The 19851-nt window shown below is 34.5% G+C and overlaps 1 protein-coding gene across 1 annotated transcript in view; it reads left to right on the top strand.

Moving 5' to 3' along the window:
* DACH1 (dachshund family transcription factor 1) overlaps positions 1 to 19851 on the top strand; it is a 407110-nt gene that overhangs the window by 340186 nt on the left and 47073 nt on the right. The window contains exon 7 of the mRNA XM_070240348.1: positions 19119 to 19270. Within this exon, the coding sequence (XP_070096449.1) occupies positions 19119 to 19270 (152 nt within the window). The remainder of the gene's footprint in view (positions 1 to 19118; positions 19271 to 19851) is intronic.

Raw genomic sequence — 19851 nt, 5'->3', positions numbered from 1 at the left:
GCAAAATCATAGTACTCCAACTTCAAAGAATCTATACCTATGAGGAACATGATGCAAAGAAGGCTAGGCAATAGACAGGATGCCCAAGCAGATGGGTGGCAAGAAAGTTCTGGCAGGTGATAGGTAGCAAGTGAAGGTCTGTAAGTGGTAGGGAAAAGTAAAGTTCCAAAAACCAAGTGATATCTGAATGAATTGGGGGACACTTGACTGTAGAGAATTGGGTTCTGGGTTGTATCTCCAAAAATAGAAATGCTGAGATGGAAAACATAAGAACTACAGGCCAAGGGAAACCAATATATTGAGTATGGCACCAAGGCACAGGTTCTGGTATGGGATGGGCTCCAGTTATAGTATTAGAAATAAATCCTGTAGGGAAGCAAGACAGGAATGCAATTACTAGAAGCAGGGCCCAAGGCCAGAGCAGATCAGTAAAGACAAATTGATACTTAGTTTTTGTTTGTTTAACCTCCTAGTTTGATGTGCTTTATTGTACTCCTTCTGCTGATGCTAAAAACTGGTTTCAGTGATTGCTGGCTTTTCAATCTCTAGTTGAGAGCTAAATAGCTTGTGCATGGGAGGCAAGGGAAAAAAGAGAACGCAATCATAGCAATTCTAGATTTGTCTCTAGACAACATTTGTTCCTTTTCTTCTTTCCATTTGTTTTTTGTTTTTCAATCTTTTTCTTATTTAGAAAGCAAGTAGGAATTCTTGGCTCAAAGTCTTTGGTAAGTAAAACAAATCTTCATCTTAATGGGAACATCATCAAGCACTTATATTCTCTCCATCCTATACCTTGTTGGTCCCAGAGGATCTTCTTTCTAATTTCCCCAATTTACTTAATGTCACTACGTTTTCCTGACTCTCAAGCATGCAAACTGAGATCTTCTGTTTAACATCTACTTCTTCCTTGTTCCACAGTTTATAGTAAACAATTCCTGTGAATTTCTTGTCAATATCTCTAGAACTGGAGTGCCTAATCAGTTGATAACAAGGTTTTAAATTGTAGTTTTCTAAATAAGCTGCCACTACTATACTCATATTTCATCCATACTCACATGCTCTCATTGCCCACTCATGATTTTCTAGAATTCTCACTGAATTAGGGGTGATAATGGGCCTTTTTCATTGTTCCCTGTTACTGTCAGCATTATTCCTACAAGAGTTTCATGGGATTTAGACCCAGATGAGGTAGTACAGTAGGAAAAAACCCTGAGTGACGAAATGACATAAATGCGATTTCAGTTCTGGCTCTGTCTTTGACTAACTGTGGGACCTTAGGAAAATTACTCTTTCTCCTTAAAATTCAGTTTTGTTTATGGTGAACAAAGATAATATGATGTTTTGTGAGAATCATATAAATTAATACATTCAAAGGTCTAGTACACAGATAAAAATAAAAGCATTTTACTGAAAAATTCTTTATAACAGCAAACAGTTTGGAACCAACTGAATGGAGAAATGAATAAATAACAAAATATAGCATAGTTGTATAATGTAATTCCGTACAGAACTTCAAAAGAATAAATAGATCTATATGAACCAACTTAGATAAGTCTCAGAAACATAAAAGTTGTAAAAAGATATTAACAGTAGAATACCATTTATGTAAATTTAACCCCCAAATATGTTAAATGTCACTTATCTTACCCACAAATATGGATATGTCTAGCTCTATATATCTCTATATTATCTGTAGCTATATGAACTAGAATGAAACACTACATGTTCATCATTTTAGTTGACTCTCAGAAGAAAAGGAATGGAATGGGACTGAGATTAACAAGATGATAGAAGGAGCAGCTGTGGAATTGGGTAATTAAGTGTTCGTTTTTTGGACATGTGAGTTTCAAGATGTCTATTAGATATCCCAGTGGAGATGTGAGTCCAAAGATGAGGGCAGTTCAGGCACAAGGTCTGCACTAAAGATATAAATTTTGGAGCCATCAGCATATAGATGGTATTTAAAGGCATGGGTCTGAATGAGATCATGAGGAAATGTGTATAGCAAAGAGAAAGGGTCAGAAGGTACCCTGTAATGTTTTGAGCTGGAAAAGATTAGATAAAAAAGAAAAGCAATAAAGAGACTAAGAAGAAGCTGTCACCGAGGTTTTGGGCGAAGAAGTAAGCATGGTGTCCTGGAAACCAAGTGAAGAAAGAGTTTCAAGAACGAAAGAATAACCAACATGTCAAGGGCTGCTGATAAATCAAGCATGGGGAAGTCTGAGAATTGACTCTCAGATTTGGCAATATGGATGACACAGTTAATTTTGATAAACATAGTTTTATAGGAGAGAGGAATAAAAAACTGGCTAGAGTGGGTTCGAGATTAAATTATGGGAAGACTGCGAGGTTACAGAGAGTATAGAAACCCTTGAAAAAGGATATAGAAAACTGAGACAGTAATTGTAGGGAAGGATAGTATCAGGGGAGATTTTCTTCCTTAGATTAGAATAAATATATTACAAAATGCAATATGCAATTAGAATTATTCAGCAAAGAGGGCAAAAATCTATAAAGAGAGGGCACAGTTGCAGGAGTGATATCCTAATTATGTAGTAAACTTGAGACAAGAGAAGGACTTACTCAGTATCATCAGTAATTTTTGGAAATGCAGAATCTAGAATCCAGATTGAAAAACGTAGAGAAAGCAGAAACCAATTCTTCTGCTCCAATTTTGAAACTCCATGTTCAGGATGAAGATTAACTCAGATTGTCAGGTAATCAAGTAATGACATAATTTTTAGCACAATCTCTCTTTAAGTATATATAGTTGCATCTGAAGAGATACAAAGATACAATGTTATTCTTTTGCTTTCATTATCTTTCTAAGAGAAAATAAAAATAGCGAGAATAAGCATCATGAGAGCCCGAGAAAGATGAAGCCCAAGACAGGTGAAGAGATGGGAAGAAAAGTCTTGACTATTCTAAATGAATTCAGGCCACGTGAATTATGTTCTAAGATATTTGGACTAAATTTACAGCTGAACTTGCTGGTCCACAGGCAAGAGAGGTGATCAATGAGTAAACAAGCTAATGCAATTATGATTTTTTGAGAAAAATATACAGGCACATTTCACATACAGTGTAAGGAACACCTTGACGATGACCCTGAGGGAGATTCTAAAATCATTCTGTAAAAGAATTTCTTGGAAAACAGGATGGTGATTACTAGGACTGGCATGAACTCACTAGGAAAACGTCTTTCAATGTAGCCTCATTTCTTTGCCTATCAGGGCAATGTGGGAATATTAGGATGAAGAGATTTCAGTGAACATTATAGATAATGATTTTTATGTTTAATTGTTAACAATAACTAGATGACAGAGAAAAACATATTGACATTTGAAAGACTGAATCTAAAGTGGGAGGAGGGTTTAGAACCTTGACATACGGTTTGAGAAAATAAATTAGCTTTTTCTTCAAAATTACTTCTTCTCTCCATAGTTCGAGGTTTTAGTCATGCCATAAGGCTTTTATGCTGATCATTCTGCATTCTGAACCTGGATTTCTCCTCCACCAGGAAGTCCAAGAATGAATTAAATATCCTTACTTGCTCTGATATTCTTATGTTCTTATCTTTGTTAAGAGTGCTAGCTGAACCAATTGGCAAAATAAAATGTATTCATATTTCAGGGTTAATTTGGTTTCCTAAAAGCTCTCTTATGGAATTTATGATTAAATTTAACAGTTGTGAAAATAATTTTGTTAGTGAAGGAAATAACAACTTCCTTAAGAGTATCATAACACTTTTGAAGCTATTGTTATACTAAGCACTATATTCAAAGCTCCATGGAGAATTTGTATGCTATAAAAAAAAAGTTAAAGAACAAAGTTTAGAATAGATTATAAGAGAAACAATGAGGACAGTATATTTGTCATGATTCCCAACTAAAAGAGAAAGACCCCAGTATAAATTTTCTCCCATGACTACTGTCCCGGGCCAAGGTATGTGGAGGACATATTAGAATTTAAAGCTATGTGTGAGTTTGAAAATGTATATAAATATACTGTTTTTCGCTGTTATCTTTGTCATGGTATTTCTTTAAGTTTCTAATGGAAAATAACATCAAAAGGCAATGTGAGTTTTTCATGTTTATTGAGAGAGTGTAGGAGTAAAACCTGCATGTTTTGTTTGCTTGTTCAAACATGCACTTTCTAATAAAGTTGGATACTTTAATTGCTTTCAGATTTTCAGTCAGTATTAAGTTACTTATGAAATTGTCTTTCAATGTATATCCTACTTATAATTTGTTAATCTTAAAGTACATGGGCTAAAAGAGAAAGCAATAGTAAATCTTCCAGGTTCTACCTGGATTTTGCATTCTTGTGAAATCTTACTATATGGGGAGAAGGAATAAATAATGAAAGATAATTTATTATGTCAAATAATAAACTTATTATGTATTTGCCTAAAGCTTTTGGTGATAGTTTTTAAAGTAAATTAATAATCTAAACATAGAATAGTTATTGAATGACTATAGAAGAGTTCTGCATACCTATATACCTATAGAGATACATATATACTTATGAACTTAAATAACTATGTGTGTTTGTGTCTACAGCCATTTGTATACACATATACATACATATGATATGCTTTTCTTGTGTTTCTTTCAAATACATTTGATCTAAAAGGGTTATTTTATCTATAGTAATATAATTATCTAAATCTTTCTTAATGTGCTATTTAGAAGATTCTTTGATTAATATTTATGTTTGTAAATTTGATATTTCTGAAACTAAATGCACAGAAGTAGCTTGAGAAATTAATTTATTTCATTTCGATATCCTTTTTAAACATATATTTATTCACTCTGCACATATTTCTTGAAAGCCTAGTAGGTGCAAGTCATCTTTTAAGGTACAGGGGGAACGATGGCCATAAATACAGAGGGATTTTGTTCTTCAGAATGTTGCATTGAAACAAACACATGGATAAGAAGAATGGATTAGTGGTTACCAGAGAGGAAAAGGGATGGGGAGAGGGCGAAAGGGGTAAAGGGAAATATATGTATGGTGATGGATAAAAACTAGACTATTGGTTGTGAGCACGATGCAGTCTATACAGAAACTGACATATAATAATGTACACCTGAAAGGTATACAACGTTACAAGCCAATATGCCCTCAATAAAATAATTTTTTAAGAAAGAAGCTTACATTGTCATTAGAGGAGACAAACAATAAAGAAATATACAAGAAGATATCAAGTAGCAATAATCTTAGCTTGATTTGAATTGAACATGCCAGGGGAATGAACAGTCACATGGTCACATAGGATAAAATAGTTCTACATTCTCCGGAGACATACACGACTAGACAGGAGTGCCATTTCTGCTAGATGATCAGCCATATCCAACCTGCTCCTGAGCGTTGCAGGCCGCAACTTCATGTGCAGACCTACAAGAGGTCAACCACATCTGGCCCCCTTATTTTTGTAATGTCTACATTAGTCACTCTCCTCACACTTGTTGGGTCTCATCTACACAGCTGTTCCTCAGTTCCCCTAAAATATGTTCTCTTTCCAGCTAAGATGCTTGATCTATGCTATGTCTTCTAATTTGAATGCATTAATTCTTCATGATTTAAAAATGAAATTCCTCAGAATGAATCCAAGGCATCCATGCTATGAGACATGTAGAATATAAAGCAGAAGATAACAGGAAATACTTTAATGGAAAAAAAGTGCTTGATGGGTTTTTTTAAATTTGAATTTTTAAAGTAATTAAAAAATTCCAAACAATTAGTTTTTCAAATTAATATTACAAGTAGGTAAAATTACAAGTAGGAAAACTTAAGTAAGATTTCTCATTTCTGTATTCAATTTTTTGACATTTTTTTTGAGCCAACAGTTATATTTTTCTTAAATATAGCACATTAAAAAGCTAGTAACAACAATTTTATGAATCTGACAATGTCATCTTTTTTCTTTGCTACAAAGAACAAACAGTTATAAATTGGAAATCAATTTTTAAAAACTTATATACAGTAAAAGTCCAGGAATTTGCATTATGTTTTTATGCTCTGAGAGTTGCAAGAGAGCAGCTGTGCTGTTCAAGAATCCCCTTCTCGCCAAGAGAAGAATGCTGACAATGACATAAACATACACTCTTAACTTTTTATATTTCCCTAAATCCTAAAAATTAGTGCTCTCCTTTGCATTTTTATATGAGCGTATGAGAAAGCAGTCAGTTTTAAAGGAAGAAGTCATAAAATCTCAATAGGTGAAGGGATATAAAGGTCACTTAGTTTAACCTCCTATTATTGTCTGGGGAATAGTTTCTATAATATTCCTGACAGGATGCTTGTCATCCTTTGCACAGACACTCTCTGTCCTGGCAAAGCTACTCTTGCCCAGAGCAGCCAATGGCATTTTTCCATAGATGAATCAAATCCTACTGTTTTCTACACATACTCACTAGTCCCTTTCCTGCACCGGGTAGCCACAAATATATTTAATCAATTTTTAAAAATTGGAATTTTAAAATTTAGAATTATTAATATTATAAATAATTTTTATGTGCTAGATTCATGTTTCTAAAAAGGCAACCCAAACTGAAACCATTTATTATACACCTTGTCGTTCATTCAGACTCAACTAATTTAAAATGTAAAGTAACCTCAGCTAAAATTTATCTTTATTACCATAGCAACGAAAGGCTTAACAAGTTAACTAGTTTGGGAAATAAATTAAAGCAGACATTCAACCACTCAATAATAAAAATGTGTTACATGTCAGACACTGAAGTAACACAGGTAAATAAGATGGACAGAGCTCCTTCCCTCACAGGTTTTTATGTTAAACACACTTAAAGAACAAACCTGTGAAGAAATTTGTTTGATCATAATTTTCAATGAATTTGACCATTTGAAATAGTCCTGGTAAGATGTATTAGTAATTGGTTGTTATGGCTGGAAGGGGAAAAATTAATTGTTTCAAGACAGTGAAGCTGAAGGTATAGAGCTGTGAGGCATCACTTCAGGAGACTTTTCACAGTTGCATGCCATGCTCTCTGTCTCAAGAGATTGTGGCATGGGGAGGTGGGAGCGCGGGGAATTATTAAAACAAAGCTGTGGCTTGGAAGGAGAGATTATGCTTAGGAAATTACCAGACTTACATTAAAGTTCTCTGGTGGAAAGTGAGGCAATTTCATGGCTAGGGTTACACAGGGAGGAAATTCAGGAGAAGTTAAATTAGAACAAGTGCAGGAGACAATTTGTGGCAATGTGCAGGGTTTAATTGTAGTTGATAAAAGAGTCAGGCAAGGGACCTGCTCCTACTGAAGTGAATCTCTTGGACGATCATTTTGTTGTCTTAAGAATCTTTAAGTAGCCCTTGTTTGTTTACCCAATGATATGCGTGTGTCCATTCAAAAGCAATACTTTTGTGGTTAAATATTTCTCACGAGGAAAGTATGGACCTTGTTAGTATGGTTGGCATTTGTAAAGGTGTAGAGTGGAGAAATTTGCGGGGAGGTGCCTGTGTGGGCTACGTAAGTTCTAGTTGATATTAAATGTATATTACACTCACGGTTGGAATTCTCTCTCATCTCATGTGGGGAGAATTTGGAGTTTCATTTCTAAGATAGATATCTTTGCTTCCAAAATGAATAATCATAAGTGTGACAGTAGTAGTAGTCAATTTGGGGGACTCTTGGCTGCTTAGGATAACCGTTGGCTGGGTTTTAAGAAGTAAATCAATTCTTGATTAAGCATGGAGAGTCAAATAGAAATGTCTGTTTTCCTTCTGCTCGGAGATAAAATAATTATAAAATTTTCTTTTTTGAAGTGTGTGTTTCTTTACATATTTGAACACATATATTCAATACATTTTTAAAATTCTTGTAGATAATATACATTTTACCCCTTGGGTGTTTAAAGAACATCGGTTCTGGAGCAAGATAACTTGAGTTTGAATTTGGCCCCTTTCCTTACTAGCTGAGTTATCTTGGCAAGTTAATCAACTTATTTTTACCTCTCTCTACTCATGCATAAAATGAGTATAACATTAGTAATAATCTAACAGAAGCATTGTAAGGATTAAATAAGTTAATGCATGCAAAGTGCTTAGTACATTGTTTTGCATATATAGAAAGCACTCAGTATATGCTAGTTATTTTGATGATCATCATCATCATCATTATACCAATGCCTCTGACTTTTTGAAAGAAGCATGAGCTAATAGAATTTTTACTGGTAGCATTATTTTTACGTTAAAAACTTTTTATTATAGAAAATTTCAAACAAGCATAAAATTAGAATAGGGTAATGAACCCCCCTATATACCTACCCATATTCAGGTTTGACAATGATCATCTCAAGCCTAGACTTCTTTCAGAAGTTTCCCCATCCAACTCCTCTCCTTCAAAGAACTTTAAAGCCAATCCCAAACGTATTTTATTTACTAGGTCAATATTTTCCTTTATTTATTTTCAGTGTGTAGTAATGATAAAGACTCTTTTCCTTAAATCACAATCACATTATCATTTTCACTTCTAAAATCCCTTAATATTTATTAAATATCCTGCCAAGTTTCACTTTCACCAATTATCATATATGTGTGTATGTTTGTGGGTATGCGTATCCTTGGAATCATTCAAAATGTCTTTCTTCCCCTGTGTTTCCTCTGAATTGCCTGGGTAGAACATGGGTATAACTTTTAGTGAAAAAGAAACGAGAATTTGCAGACTTGGGTTTGAAAATTTTGGGTCAATCACTTTTGGAATTGTTTCATCTGAAAAATGAAGAATTTATACCAAGTGATTTCCAAAGATATTCCCCACTTTTTATAATTCCACGGTAATTTTAGTCTAAAACCCATGTGCAAATCAGAGTTTGGATAATCCACATTGCCAGAGCTATTTTATAGGGGAATAATTTTATAGGGGAATAATTTGGGAATCGTTCTGTTTTATTCTCTTAGCAATACCATTCGTTTTCAGTTCAGAGACTCATAAATGAAACAGAACCGTGCAGAGATGACAAGAAGAGACCAGGACATCAAGCTATGGCACAGTGTAAAGGTGCCTGGTGTGTCCCTTCTATTTCTCTTTATTTCTAAAGTAATATTAATTTTGAAAAGGCCTTGGATTTATGTGACAACTCCTTCCCCCCACCCCCTGAAAATTCTCAAAGCACATTTCAGAAACTCATTTTTGGCAGATGTAAATTTAAGTAAATTGGCCAAGGTCACAGCACAATAAGGGCAGAGTTATCAAGGGAATGCAGTTTCCTGCTTTTTCCACCATCCATGAAATTAGAGTAACTCCACCCCTTAAAATGAAAGGGTCTACTTTCTTTTTTTTCTTCTGAATTATAAACCATGATTTGGAAATGTTTTTTACCATTAACTCAGGCTCTCAAAAGTGGCCTTTTAAGACTCTGAAACGTTTGTGTGTGCATTATTTCAACAACTATTACTGCATAGATTACAACCTATACAATTTGCTTTAAAAGGAGAGTGCCTTTTTTGTTTGAGCCGAACCATCAGATTTTCTTTTCACGCAGTATGACATGATGAAGAAGCTGTCTGCAGGAACAAAACTAGTTCACTTTCTATGGGCAATCGCAGACTGTAAAGTAGATTATTAAAGTATACAGAAATAGAAAATTAAATCAGAAGTGATGTTTTACTGTGAGGTCTTCTTTGGGCCTTATAAAATAAGAAAGAACTAACCTTGTTCTATTTCTGAGTCCTGGAAAAAGCCTCGTAGCAGGCATATCACCTTTAATTAGGTTTCTGCTTTTGGGAAGCATTTTACCAGCCCCCTTTCATTTATTTTTAATGATGTTATCACTAACAGGCAAACAGTCCCTTAATAAAACAAAAACAGTTTCTATATAAAGCCTGGTGTACATGTCCTGAGTCAGTCATCTAAAAACAAATGTTATGATTATTTCCGTTGTGCTCTTAGAACCCTTAATGGCCCTACTGTGCAGATATGCAAAACATCAACCTAGGAAATATAACCGGGTCTGTTATGTAGCTTTCAATAAATGCTTTCCCATATCCACTTGCAGTATCAGCAGTGAGGTTAAACCTACGGGGTCATGGAAAAGACAGAAAGGTGAATTAAGTGGATCTTTTCAGCATAAGCTACGCCATCTCTTTCATAAACACTTGTGACTTATGACTTTAAGAAACAAGCAGGGGTGAAAGCCACCCAAAATGTTTAAAAGTTAAATCAGTGTGTGTGTGTGTGCATGTGTGTGTGTATGTGTCTGTTTAATGCTTGGTACCATTCCATTTTTGCCAAGAAATTCCAAGTTGTGAGAGGAAGAAGATCTATTTACAGATATATGAGTACTTTGGCTCCATCTTCTAGTTGCCAAAGATAGTGATGAGTTTGCTGTAAAGGCCACGTTTGGAAATATTAACACACAGCTCGATTTAGAGTTTTCTCCATATATAGATTTTTGAAAGACAAATGCAGAATAGCCAGAAATTAAAGACTCGCTTTTGAGAATAATAGTAGAAAATAGGATTTCCCCTTAAAAATGCAAAGTTTTAGGGCCGGCCCAGTGGTGCAGTGGTTAAATGCGCATGTTCTGATTCCGTGGCCCGGGGTTCGCCGGTTCGGATCCCGCGTGAGGACATCACGCCAAATGGCAAGCCATGCTGTGGTAGGTGTCCCACATATAAAGTAGAAGAAGATGGGCACGGATGTTAGCTCAGAGTCAGTCTTCCTCAGAAAAGAGGAGGATTGTCAGATGTTAGCTCAGGGCTAATCTTCCTCAGAAAAAAAGAAAAAATAAAAAAATAAATAAAATAAATACACGAAGTTTCATCAGGGTACTTAGGATCCCTGCTTTCCTTGAACTGTTATCCCTGCCTGGTTTCCTCACACAACCCATTGACCTTCCCCTGTTTAAATCTTTCCCAGTATTGAATGCCCATTTCTAATGTACCTTGCCATCAAGATTTCATTTTTCCTCACTCAGCTCTCAACTTGCATCATCTAAATATAATCTCTCCTTTTTCTAAATAAACACTTGGTGCCATTTGAATCCATCTTTTGGCACATAACCTTATTGAGATTATAATTGCATGCATTTTTTTTAATCTTCTTCCTAGAGCTTCCTCCTAACCCAAGATAATGTCTATGAAATTGCCTTGTAATCAATAGAGTGGTTTTCCAAAAGAGGGTATTTTTAGTTTTACTATCGTGGATGTGGAATGACCTCAGGGTAAGCAAGAGACTATATCCTTCTTATTTGTGCATACTGTACTCCTCCAGCTTTTGCCTCACTTTGTCTCATTCACATACTCTTTCAACAAACATTACTAAGTGCTTACTCTGTATTAGGGAGCTGAGACTACATATCCTATTTCTTCCTTTATGGAGTGGTCCCTATCTTTCATCAGCATCTCAAAGGTGAACTACCCAAAAGTTAAGAACTACTGATAAAGATGATAGTTACATATGTGCTTAATGAATACTTTATGCATTAATTAGGCAAAACTGTGAGATTGATGCATTTTTTAGCATACTTCCAGCATCCTGCCAAACATGCACTTACAATGATCTCCTTCTCATGTTAAATCTTTTCCTTTGGCCACTCAAACTTGATATCCAGAGTTCTAATACTGCTTCAAGCATACCGAAGGAACCTCTGATGTGGGTTTCTTTTTTCTTTCTTTCTTTTTTTTTGGCGGTGAGGAAGATTGTCCATGAGCCAACATCTGTGCCAGTCTTCCTCTATTTTGTATGTGGGATGCCTCCGCAGTGTGAATGATGAACAATGTATAGGTCTGCACCCGGGATCCAAACCTGCAAACCAGGGTCCGCAGAAGCAGAGCATGTGAACTTAACCACTGCGCAACGGGGCCAGTCCTGAAGTGTTTTTGTGCTCCTTACAGTCTATTTCTATAAAATACGTACTGTTTTCTTTTTTGTGTAAGTCAACTTGTCCATTTCCTCTAGGTCCTGCTGCCTAAAGAGAAATTGATAAACTAGTTCATATCCTTTTGCCCTTTCTCAAGTTTTTTCTATCATAGTTAATTTTAACTGTTCACTGAACTAATGCAGGGTTAGTTTGTATAAGGCAACCATAATAATATCTAGTGATAATTTTATTATCAACATGATACTTCATCATCACAAGCCTCATTAGAGAGAAATAATATAGAAACCACAGACTTATGGTACAAGACCGGAATTCTCCCCATGGCATATTGAAGCTAAGTTTACAAAAGGAAATTTGTAATAGAGTAAGTTATTTGTTAATTATTAATGGTTTATATTTATTAGCATTTTATATTATACAAAGCACTTTCATATACATAATCTAATTGGATTTAAGCTGTGGTCCTTTGAGTTTGTAATCAGCTTTTTAATAAATAAGTGAGTCTAACAGAGTATAAAAGATGGAGTCTTTGCTCTATTATTTGCTAATACTTGGTAGAGGCAGGACTTTCTCTCATACTTTCTGAATTTAGGCTGGTTTGCTTTTCATTTTACGATAGCAACATCACGTTATGGTAACAATTTTACAAAAATTTCTGAAGTAATTTTAAATCCAGAATTTGAAAAATGCACTTAAAATTAAATATAGGAAATAGAACTATTCCATGATACTGCTGGATAATAATAAGAATTGAAATAGATACATGAAAGTCACGCAAATAAATTTTCATGTGATATTTTGGAATTCTTATTTTGTGAGATGAAAAATGGAAAGAAAAAAATTTACATGACCATTTTCAGACTTAAAATTACATTCTGGGATCACATTATTCAACTTTATTATTAGTTTCTATTGCCAAATTAAAGCCAGAGTTCCTAGAGGAGGAATGAGCCAGAATTGAGGTTATGATTGAACTCAATTTAAATGACTATATTTTATGTCTGGATATAAGTTTCAAATTTTTTTAAACACCAATCCTTAACTTTTTAGATTATTTATGCCTGTGCTCCAGTTGAGTAATGTAGCTGATGAGTTTATAAAAACACCAATAAATATAACTTTATATGCAGTTATGATGGAAATTTATCAAAATGACAAAGAAAACTTCATATTTTTATAAATAATTATTTACATCTGTATAGAAAGTACTATATTCTCAAGAATTTCTGTCAACTTTTTTTTTCACTTTGCCAGTATAGAAATGTAAAGTCTTCTTGCAAACTTCCAGATCTATTGTAAATATTAAACATGGAGAATTTTCCATTTTAATGTTGCTATCTACTTCACATAAAGATGAATAAATGTGAATCCCCTTGGAATGTGTGGTTTTCTAAAAGTGAGTGAGTATTTTTCTACTTGGAATTTATGATGTAATAAAAGACATGAGAGACAAAGACACACATACACACAAGAACTCAAAAGAGAATATAAGGGATTAGTTATGAAAATAATAACTGAGTTAGATTTTATTAACAGGAAAGAAAACATTTTAAAAGTAGAGGCCCATTATTTTTTAAACAACATTGTTCCTTAGGATATCCTGCTCAATTGCTATGTGTGATAAGATTGGAGGGAAAAAGCTTGTCTTACAGAGGCATCAATCTTACTGATGCTCACTTATTGATAAGTTACTTAAAATATAAGTAGAATCATGAGATGAAGTGATGAGAAGAATGAAATATTTTTTCATACTTTGTTGATTTTGGACTTTTAAGAATATTTCTTATCTTCCGTTTCTGCTTTCTCTTTATATTGTCCATTATTTTCTAAATGATGTTTATTGATTATATCTTGTTATAATTGTCATTATATTTATTATAGAATTATTAAAATGTTAATCGTTAGGTTTTTTTTGGTCAAAAGATGAAATCATTTGTTCGATTGTAGTATTGTAGCATGTCATCTTCTATTTTCCTTTAGAAAACCACTGTAGCTCCCTGTAACTGAATTAAAATACAAGAATACCTTAAAGTTAATAACCAGTCTCTCTTAGGAATTTTAAAATGGGAAGAACTCTGTTGAGAACTGGCTTAAATACTAGTCCCCTGGGATGTGGAGTACTTAAAAAAAAAGTTGTACTCTAGTTAAAGCAGCTTTCAAAAGTGCTTATTTTATTCCTAGGAAGATGCACCCGTCAAGGCATCTGATTTTCCATCCCAGGTATTGGGAATGCCTGTCTTATAGATGGTTGAACTATTTCCCAATTTGATAAAATGAAGCAAAGTAATTAAAGAATGCTTGTAAAATGGAGTTTGTAAGCCTAAGTAATCAATAGCTTGCTCTGAACTGTTGTGTTTGTGTGACTCCTGCTTTTTCAGATGTTATATAGACATCCATAACTCTTGGAATTTGTAATTAAGAAGATATTGAAATTCTGATTCCAAACTGATGCATTAGCACTTTCCAGTCAATATATAGGTGACATCTCCACTTAACTAGTTTTTATGAATTTTTATAAGAAATAATAGAGACTATGAAATTTTAGATTTGAATGATACTAGAATTTGTCTCATTCAACCTGCTAGTTGTTTTTAAATTGAGGAACCTGAAGCCTGAAGAAGTTATTATATGTCCAAAGTAGCTAACACTAACTGGACACTAAGTCATTTTCTTTATATATCTCAAAGTATTAAAAAAAATGTTATGAACTATTTTAGTTATCTATAGCTATATAACAAATTACATCAAAATTTAGTGGCTTAAACCATCAAACATTTAAATCTCACAGTTTCTTTGGATCAAGAAACTGGGTGCAACTTAGCTGGGAGCCTCTGGTTTAAGGCCTCTCATGAGATTGCAGTTATGCTATCATTCGGGGCTGCAGCCTCATCTAAAGGCTCAACTGGGCAGAAGGAATCTGCTTTCAAGCTACCTTACATGGTTTTTGGCAGGCCTCAGTCCTTCGTCATGTGTACCTCCATGGGGCTATCTCATGACATGACAGCTGATTCCCCCCCCTCCCAGGGCAAGAAATGCAGGAGAAAGAGAGAAATGGAAACTACATACTTTTTATCACTGAATCTCGAAAGTGACATCCCATCACATTTGTTGTATTTTATTTGTTAGCTCTAACTAAGACTAAGGAGAGGTTCTAGACAGGATGTGAATAGCAGGAGGGAGGAGTCATCAGAGGCCATCTTAGAGGCTACTACATGCCCAGAGAAAATACTCCCCAAGTACTTGTCAAGTAAATTAAATATTTATTTATTATTTAGCTCTTTATGGTAAAACACCTCATGATAATAAAATTGGAATATGGACTCTGGGTTAAACGATAGTATTCTGTGTATGTTATTCTTGCTGATTTTATGCTGTGGTTATGGAAGAGTATGTCCTTATACTTAACGAATATGTGCTGAAGTCTTAAGGATTAAAAGAAGAAAATGGTTCAAACATATGTACACACTCAAAGAATGAGAGAGAGAGATAATTAAAAAGTAAATGGGGGGGAGCCAGCCCCATGGCCAAGTGGTCAAGTCCACGCTCTCTGCTTTGGCGGCTCAGGGTTTCGTGGGTCCCATTCTGGGCGCGGACCTAGGACCTGTAACTAGAATATACAACCATGTACTGGGGGGCTTTGGGGAGAAAAAGAAGAAGAAGGAGAAAAAAGAAAAAGATTGGCAACAGATGTTAGCACAGGTGCCAATATTTAAAAAAACAATAGCAAATGTGGCAAAATGTAAACATTGGGGAATTTGGGTAAGGAGTTGAATTCATTTCTGAGGGCCAGCGTAACACACTACCCCAAGCTTGGTGGCTTAAAGGAGCAGAAATTTATTTTCTCAGAGTTCTGGAGTCCAAGAATCTAAAATCAAGGTATCAGCATTGCTAAGCTGCCTCCAAGAGGCTATAAGGAAGAATCCATTCTTTATCCCTTCTAATTTCTGGTGGCTGTCAGCATTTCTTGACTATGGCCACAAAATGCTGAGCTCTGTCTTCACATTGCTTCCTCCCTTTCTGTAGCTTCTCTTCCATCTCTCTCAAATCTGTCTCTGCCCTTCTTTTATAAGGACACTTATCATTGGATTTAGGGCCCATTCTAAACCTAGAGGATCTCCTTGTCTCAAGATTGTTAACTAAATTACATCTGTGAAAACGCTTTTTCTCAACAAGCTAGCATTGCTAGGCTCCGGAGATTAGGCATGGATGTATATTTTGAGTGGCTACCATTCAATCCACCACAGGGCTATATAGGAAATCTTTCTGCAATTCTTCCAATTTTTCCATAAGTTTAAAATTATTTCAAAGTATTAGAGAACAAAAAACAGAGATTGTGTTGTCAAATTCTATAATAATCCAAAGATCATAGCATCTGACAAGGCAACTTCCTTTTAAAGGTAAAACTTTAAAAAATATGTACAGATATATCAAATTGGAATAAGGTGTTTTGTGAATTTGTGCTTCATCATTCACTGTTTGAAGTCAGTGTAGATTATGTGATGTCAAAACTCGCTTTCACATTGTCTGGTCTCTCAAACTTTTGCTTTAATCTTCTTAGAACATTTAGGATATCAAAGGTCACTTTTATTTCAAAAGGAAGAACTATGTTCCCAATTTTACTATCTTTGTAGGAAGACTAGATGAGACTTTCTATGATGTTAATTGCCACAAGATGACAACTTTTTCTCAGTCTTAAAGCCCAAAGGAATATTTTTGTTTTGTTTATTTGATCTTTGATTAGTTTTTCTTCTTTTCAAAAACATATATTGATTCAAAGAACACTAGCCCTTTTTTTCATTTCTTAAGCAGTCATTCTGCCCTAAATTTGATTGTTTCATACCTACGTATTGAGTTAAAGTGGCCTTATACATATTTCCATTATGTAAAATGATGAATGAATGAATCCAATCAAGTAAGTATATATCAAATGATAGTCTATTCACATATAACTGAAACCATGAGGACCCAGATGAGCATTCCACTGAAGCAACTGCAGAATAAAACATGACACAGGCACACACACATGCACACACTTACACATATACATGGAACAATTTTGATCTTATACTGAGAAAAATGGACTGGCTAACAGAATAATGATGGAAGCCCAAATGTTTTACTAGTTATAGTAGTTAGCTGCTTAACAATTGGGATGGATCACTCTAGTCTAGAAATGCTTCTTGAGGCTTGCAGATTGTTTTTATTAAGCATCTAGCACATTGTTTATGTTAAGTAAATATTGGCTACATAAATATATGTATCATACATGATTTAATGAATTAATTCACACGACAGCCAAACATAGTCGTGCATAAATGTATTGAAGTTAAATCAAATAGCCATGGGGATGATGGAACTTATAATCAAATGTGTATGTTTGTATGTGTTTGCATACATACACATGATGCTTTTTCTCGGACAACCTCTAAGAACTGTGGAGTCATAGACTCTAAACCTGAAAGCAAACTCAGGTGGTCATCTGGTTCTGTGCCTTTCTTCAAGAGACAAGCAATTATTATCCCCATGATCTATTAAGCCACATTTTCTTTAGCATGTGACAACTAAGGTGATGCTGATCGAAAAATATTGCTCTCCATTCTTAAACAATTTCACATGCACATAGATGTTTAACAAGTGGCTTTTCAGAGCTGTTATGAGAAAACACTAGCAGCCTTGGTCTGGAGGAGTAATTTATGACAGCTAGGTAAATGGTGTCCAAGATCACCTTGATCGCATTAGCCATGCAGCAGCCTTACCCCGCACTAAAGTCTTTCTTTAACCCTGGTGACACGTGTGATAAAAAAAAATAACAACACAGTGAGTCCTATTTCAGCTGCTTACTCTGTTTCTTCTTCTAGTACCTGGAGCCTCAGATCATCTGTCAGTGAGTTAACAGAGGAGGGAGTGGGAGGAGAAACTGCAGAGGAGTGAGTGACTGTGTGTGAGAGGAGTGTAGCTAATAGAAGGGCTTGTGTCCATCACTCCCCTCCCCAACCTTTCTTCCTTTTTGGTTCATTAACAAGAAATGTGGAAAGGTGAGGGAGATGAATTTAACTTGTTCTGACATTAGTTAGAGATGGCGAAGTGCGGTGACTTCCATATTTCTGTCCCAGAGAGAAGTAATTGGAAAACGTGTTGTGTGGTTAGCTGTTGTAATGAAAAATAAAGAAATGATTGAGGAGAACAGTGGAATCAAATTATCAGCATAAAGGCAAGTGTGCTGAAGTTTTTAGCCACTTGCAAAATTGAGAGATACTATCAGGACTGTGCAAATACATTGCTCTGATTAATTTTCCTGGGGTGAAATATGAAAATATTTATAAAATTGAGAAACTTGCCATGAATAAAATTTTCTCTGTGATATAATAAATTAAAATAAGCTGTAACTTGTATCTATCTTATATGAAACTGTAAAAATCTTTAAATAATAAAGAACTGAATAAAAAGATTTCACTGTGAGAGTAAAAAGAATCTGTCTTGGGGCACTACTATAAGTTGCTTAAAATGTTGAAGAATATTCAATAAATAAATTAAAGGCTAATTTATCTTAGAGGATTTTATATTTGATTTTCTAAATATTGTTAAGGAAGTTGTATTTTATTACCCTTTCTTTAGACCTCTTTTTTATGTATAAAAAGCTAGTTTTTCAATATGAAGGTGAAAGGTGTTCAAGATCAAAAGAATTAGATCTTTAGTTTTAATAATATTGAACAATTAAATTATAATTTAGAAAAACTGTATTTGTTTCTGGCTCTTCTTTTAAGATGTGGAATTAAAGATTTTAATTTTACATTCTTTTGTAGATTTCTTGAGAATATATTTGAAAAAATCATTGATATAAAGGGAAGGGTTAATTGAGGAAGAAACATACTAATATACAAAACGTTTATATGAAGCTCTGGAAATATTCTATTGTCAATCCAAACAGAACAGACTAAAATGAGATAATTGGGAAGGTGCCCATAAAGTCAGCCTGAATATATTATCACAACTATATATGAGATAATATTTGTTTTAAAAAGATTCTATGGCACTGTAAACTCAGTCTCATTAGAGACTGCATTTAAAAGGCTTATAAAGTTACTCATTAATGTTATCTTGTATCTCCACAGCTTTTTCATTAAAGAAAATTCAGCAGAAAGCATTTTCTCCTGATAGCAGGAACCAATTTGCAATAAATGTTCTGGAAACCACTAGGGAAGCCATTACTGAGGTCTAATAAAAACAGACAAGCGTAACTTGTTCTATATTTTTGTTTCAATCACATACAGATGAGACCCCGCTTTCCACACCAACCGCAAGAGACAGCCTTGACAAACTTTCTCTAGCTGGGCATGGACAACCACTACCTCCAGGTTTCCCATCTCCTTTTCTGTTTCCTGATGGACTGTCTTCCATAGAGACCCTTCTGACTAACATACAGGTAGGCCTTTTTGCAATCTGGAAGAAAGGAACACGGAAGACCCAGTTGTAGATTTTTCCCAAATTCATACAATTCCAACTTAATTCATGAGATTGACTGAACTGTGGTATTGAACTTTTTCTAGCAATTTAAGATTTTAAACTTCCTACAGTAATCAAATTGGTCTAGAAATACTCAAATATGTTTATTAAGCCTTAATAAAAACTTAAATGAAAATGATCTGGGCATTTTAAAAATCATTCTGCCTAAATGCTCTCCTTATTGCCGACTAATGGGAGGAATCTAACTGTTTAAGTTTGTCTGATTTGCTAAATGATGGCACACCAATTCTAATAAATATTTAGTTATTTTTAAACTGCTGGCCTTCCAATGAGGACGTGATATGTTTGGTCATTTAAAATATGCCTAATATAAAAGAATCAAAAAAAGTCTTCTTTTTTGTAAATAAGTTTGTTCCAGTTAATGGGATTTCTTCAAAGAATAGACTTCAAAAAGCCATCCAAAACTCTCCACGGATTTCCTATGTAGTCCTCAGGATGTATATTTTACGTACAGTACATTATGAATCAAAAATACTTACA

Source organism: Equus caballus, chromosome 17 (genome assembly GCF_041296265.1).
Source record: "Equus caballus isolate H_3958 breed thoroughbred chromosome 17, TB-T2T, whole genome shotgun sequence".
Taxonomy (NCBI): Eukaryota; Metazoa; Chordata; class Mammalia; order Perissodactyla; family Equidae; genus Equus; species Equus caballus.
The sequence above is the reverse complement of the archived record's forward strand: the minus strand, read 5'-3'. Positions and strand labels throughout refer to the sequence as shown.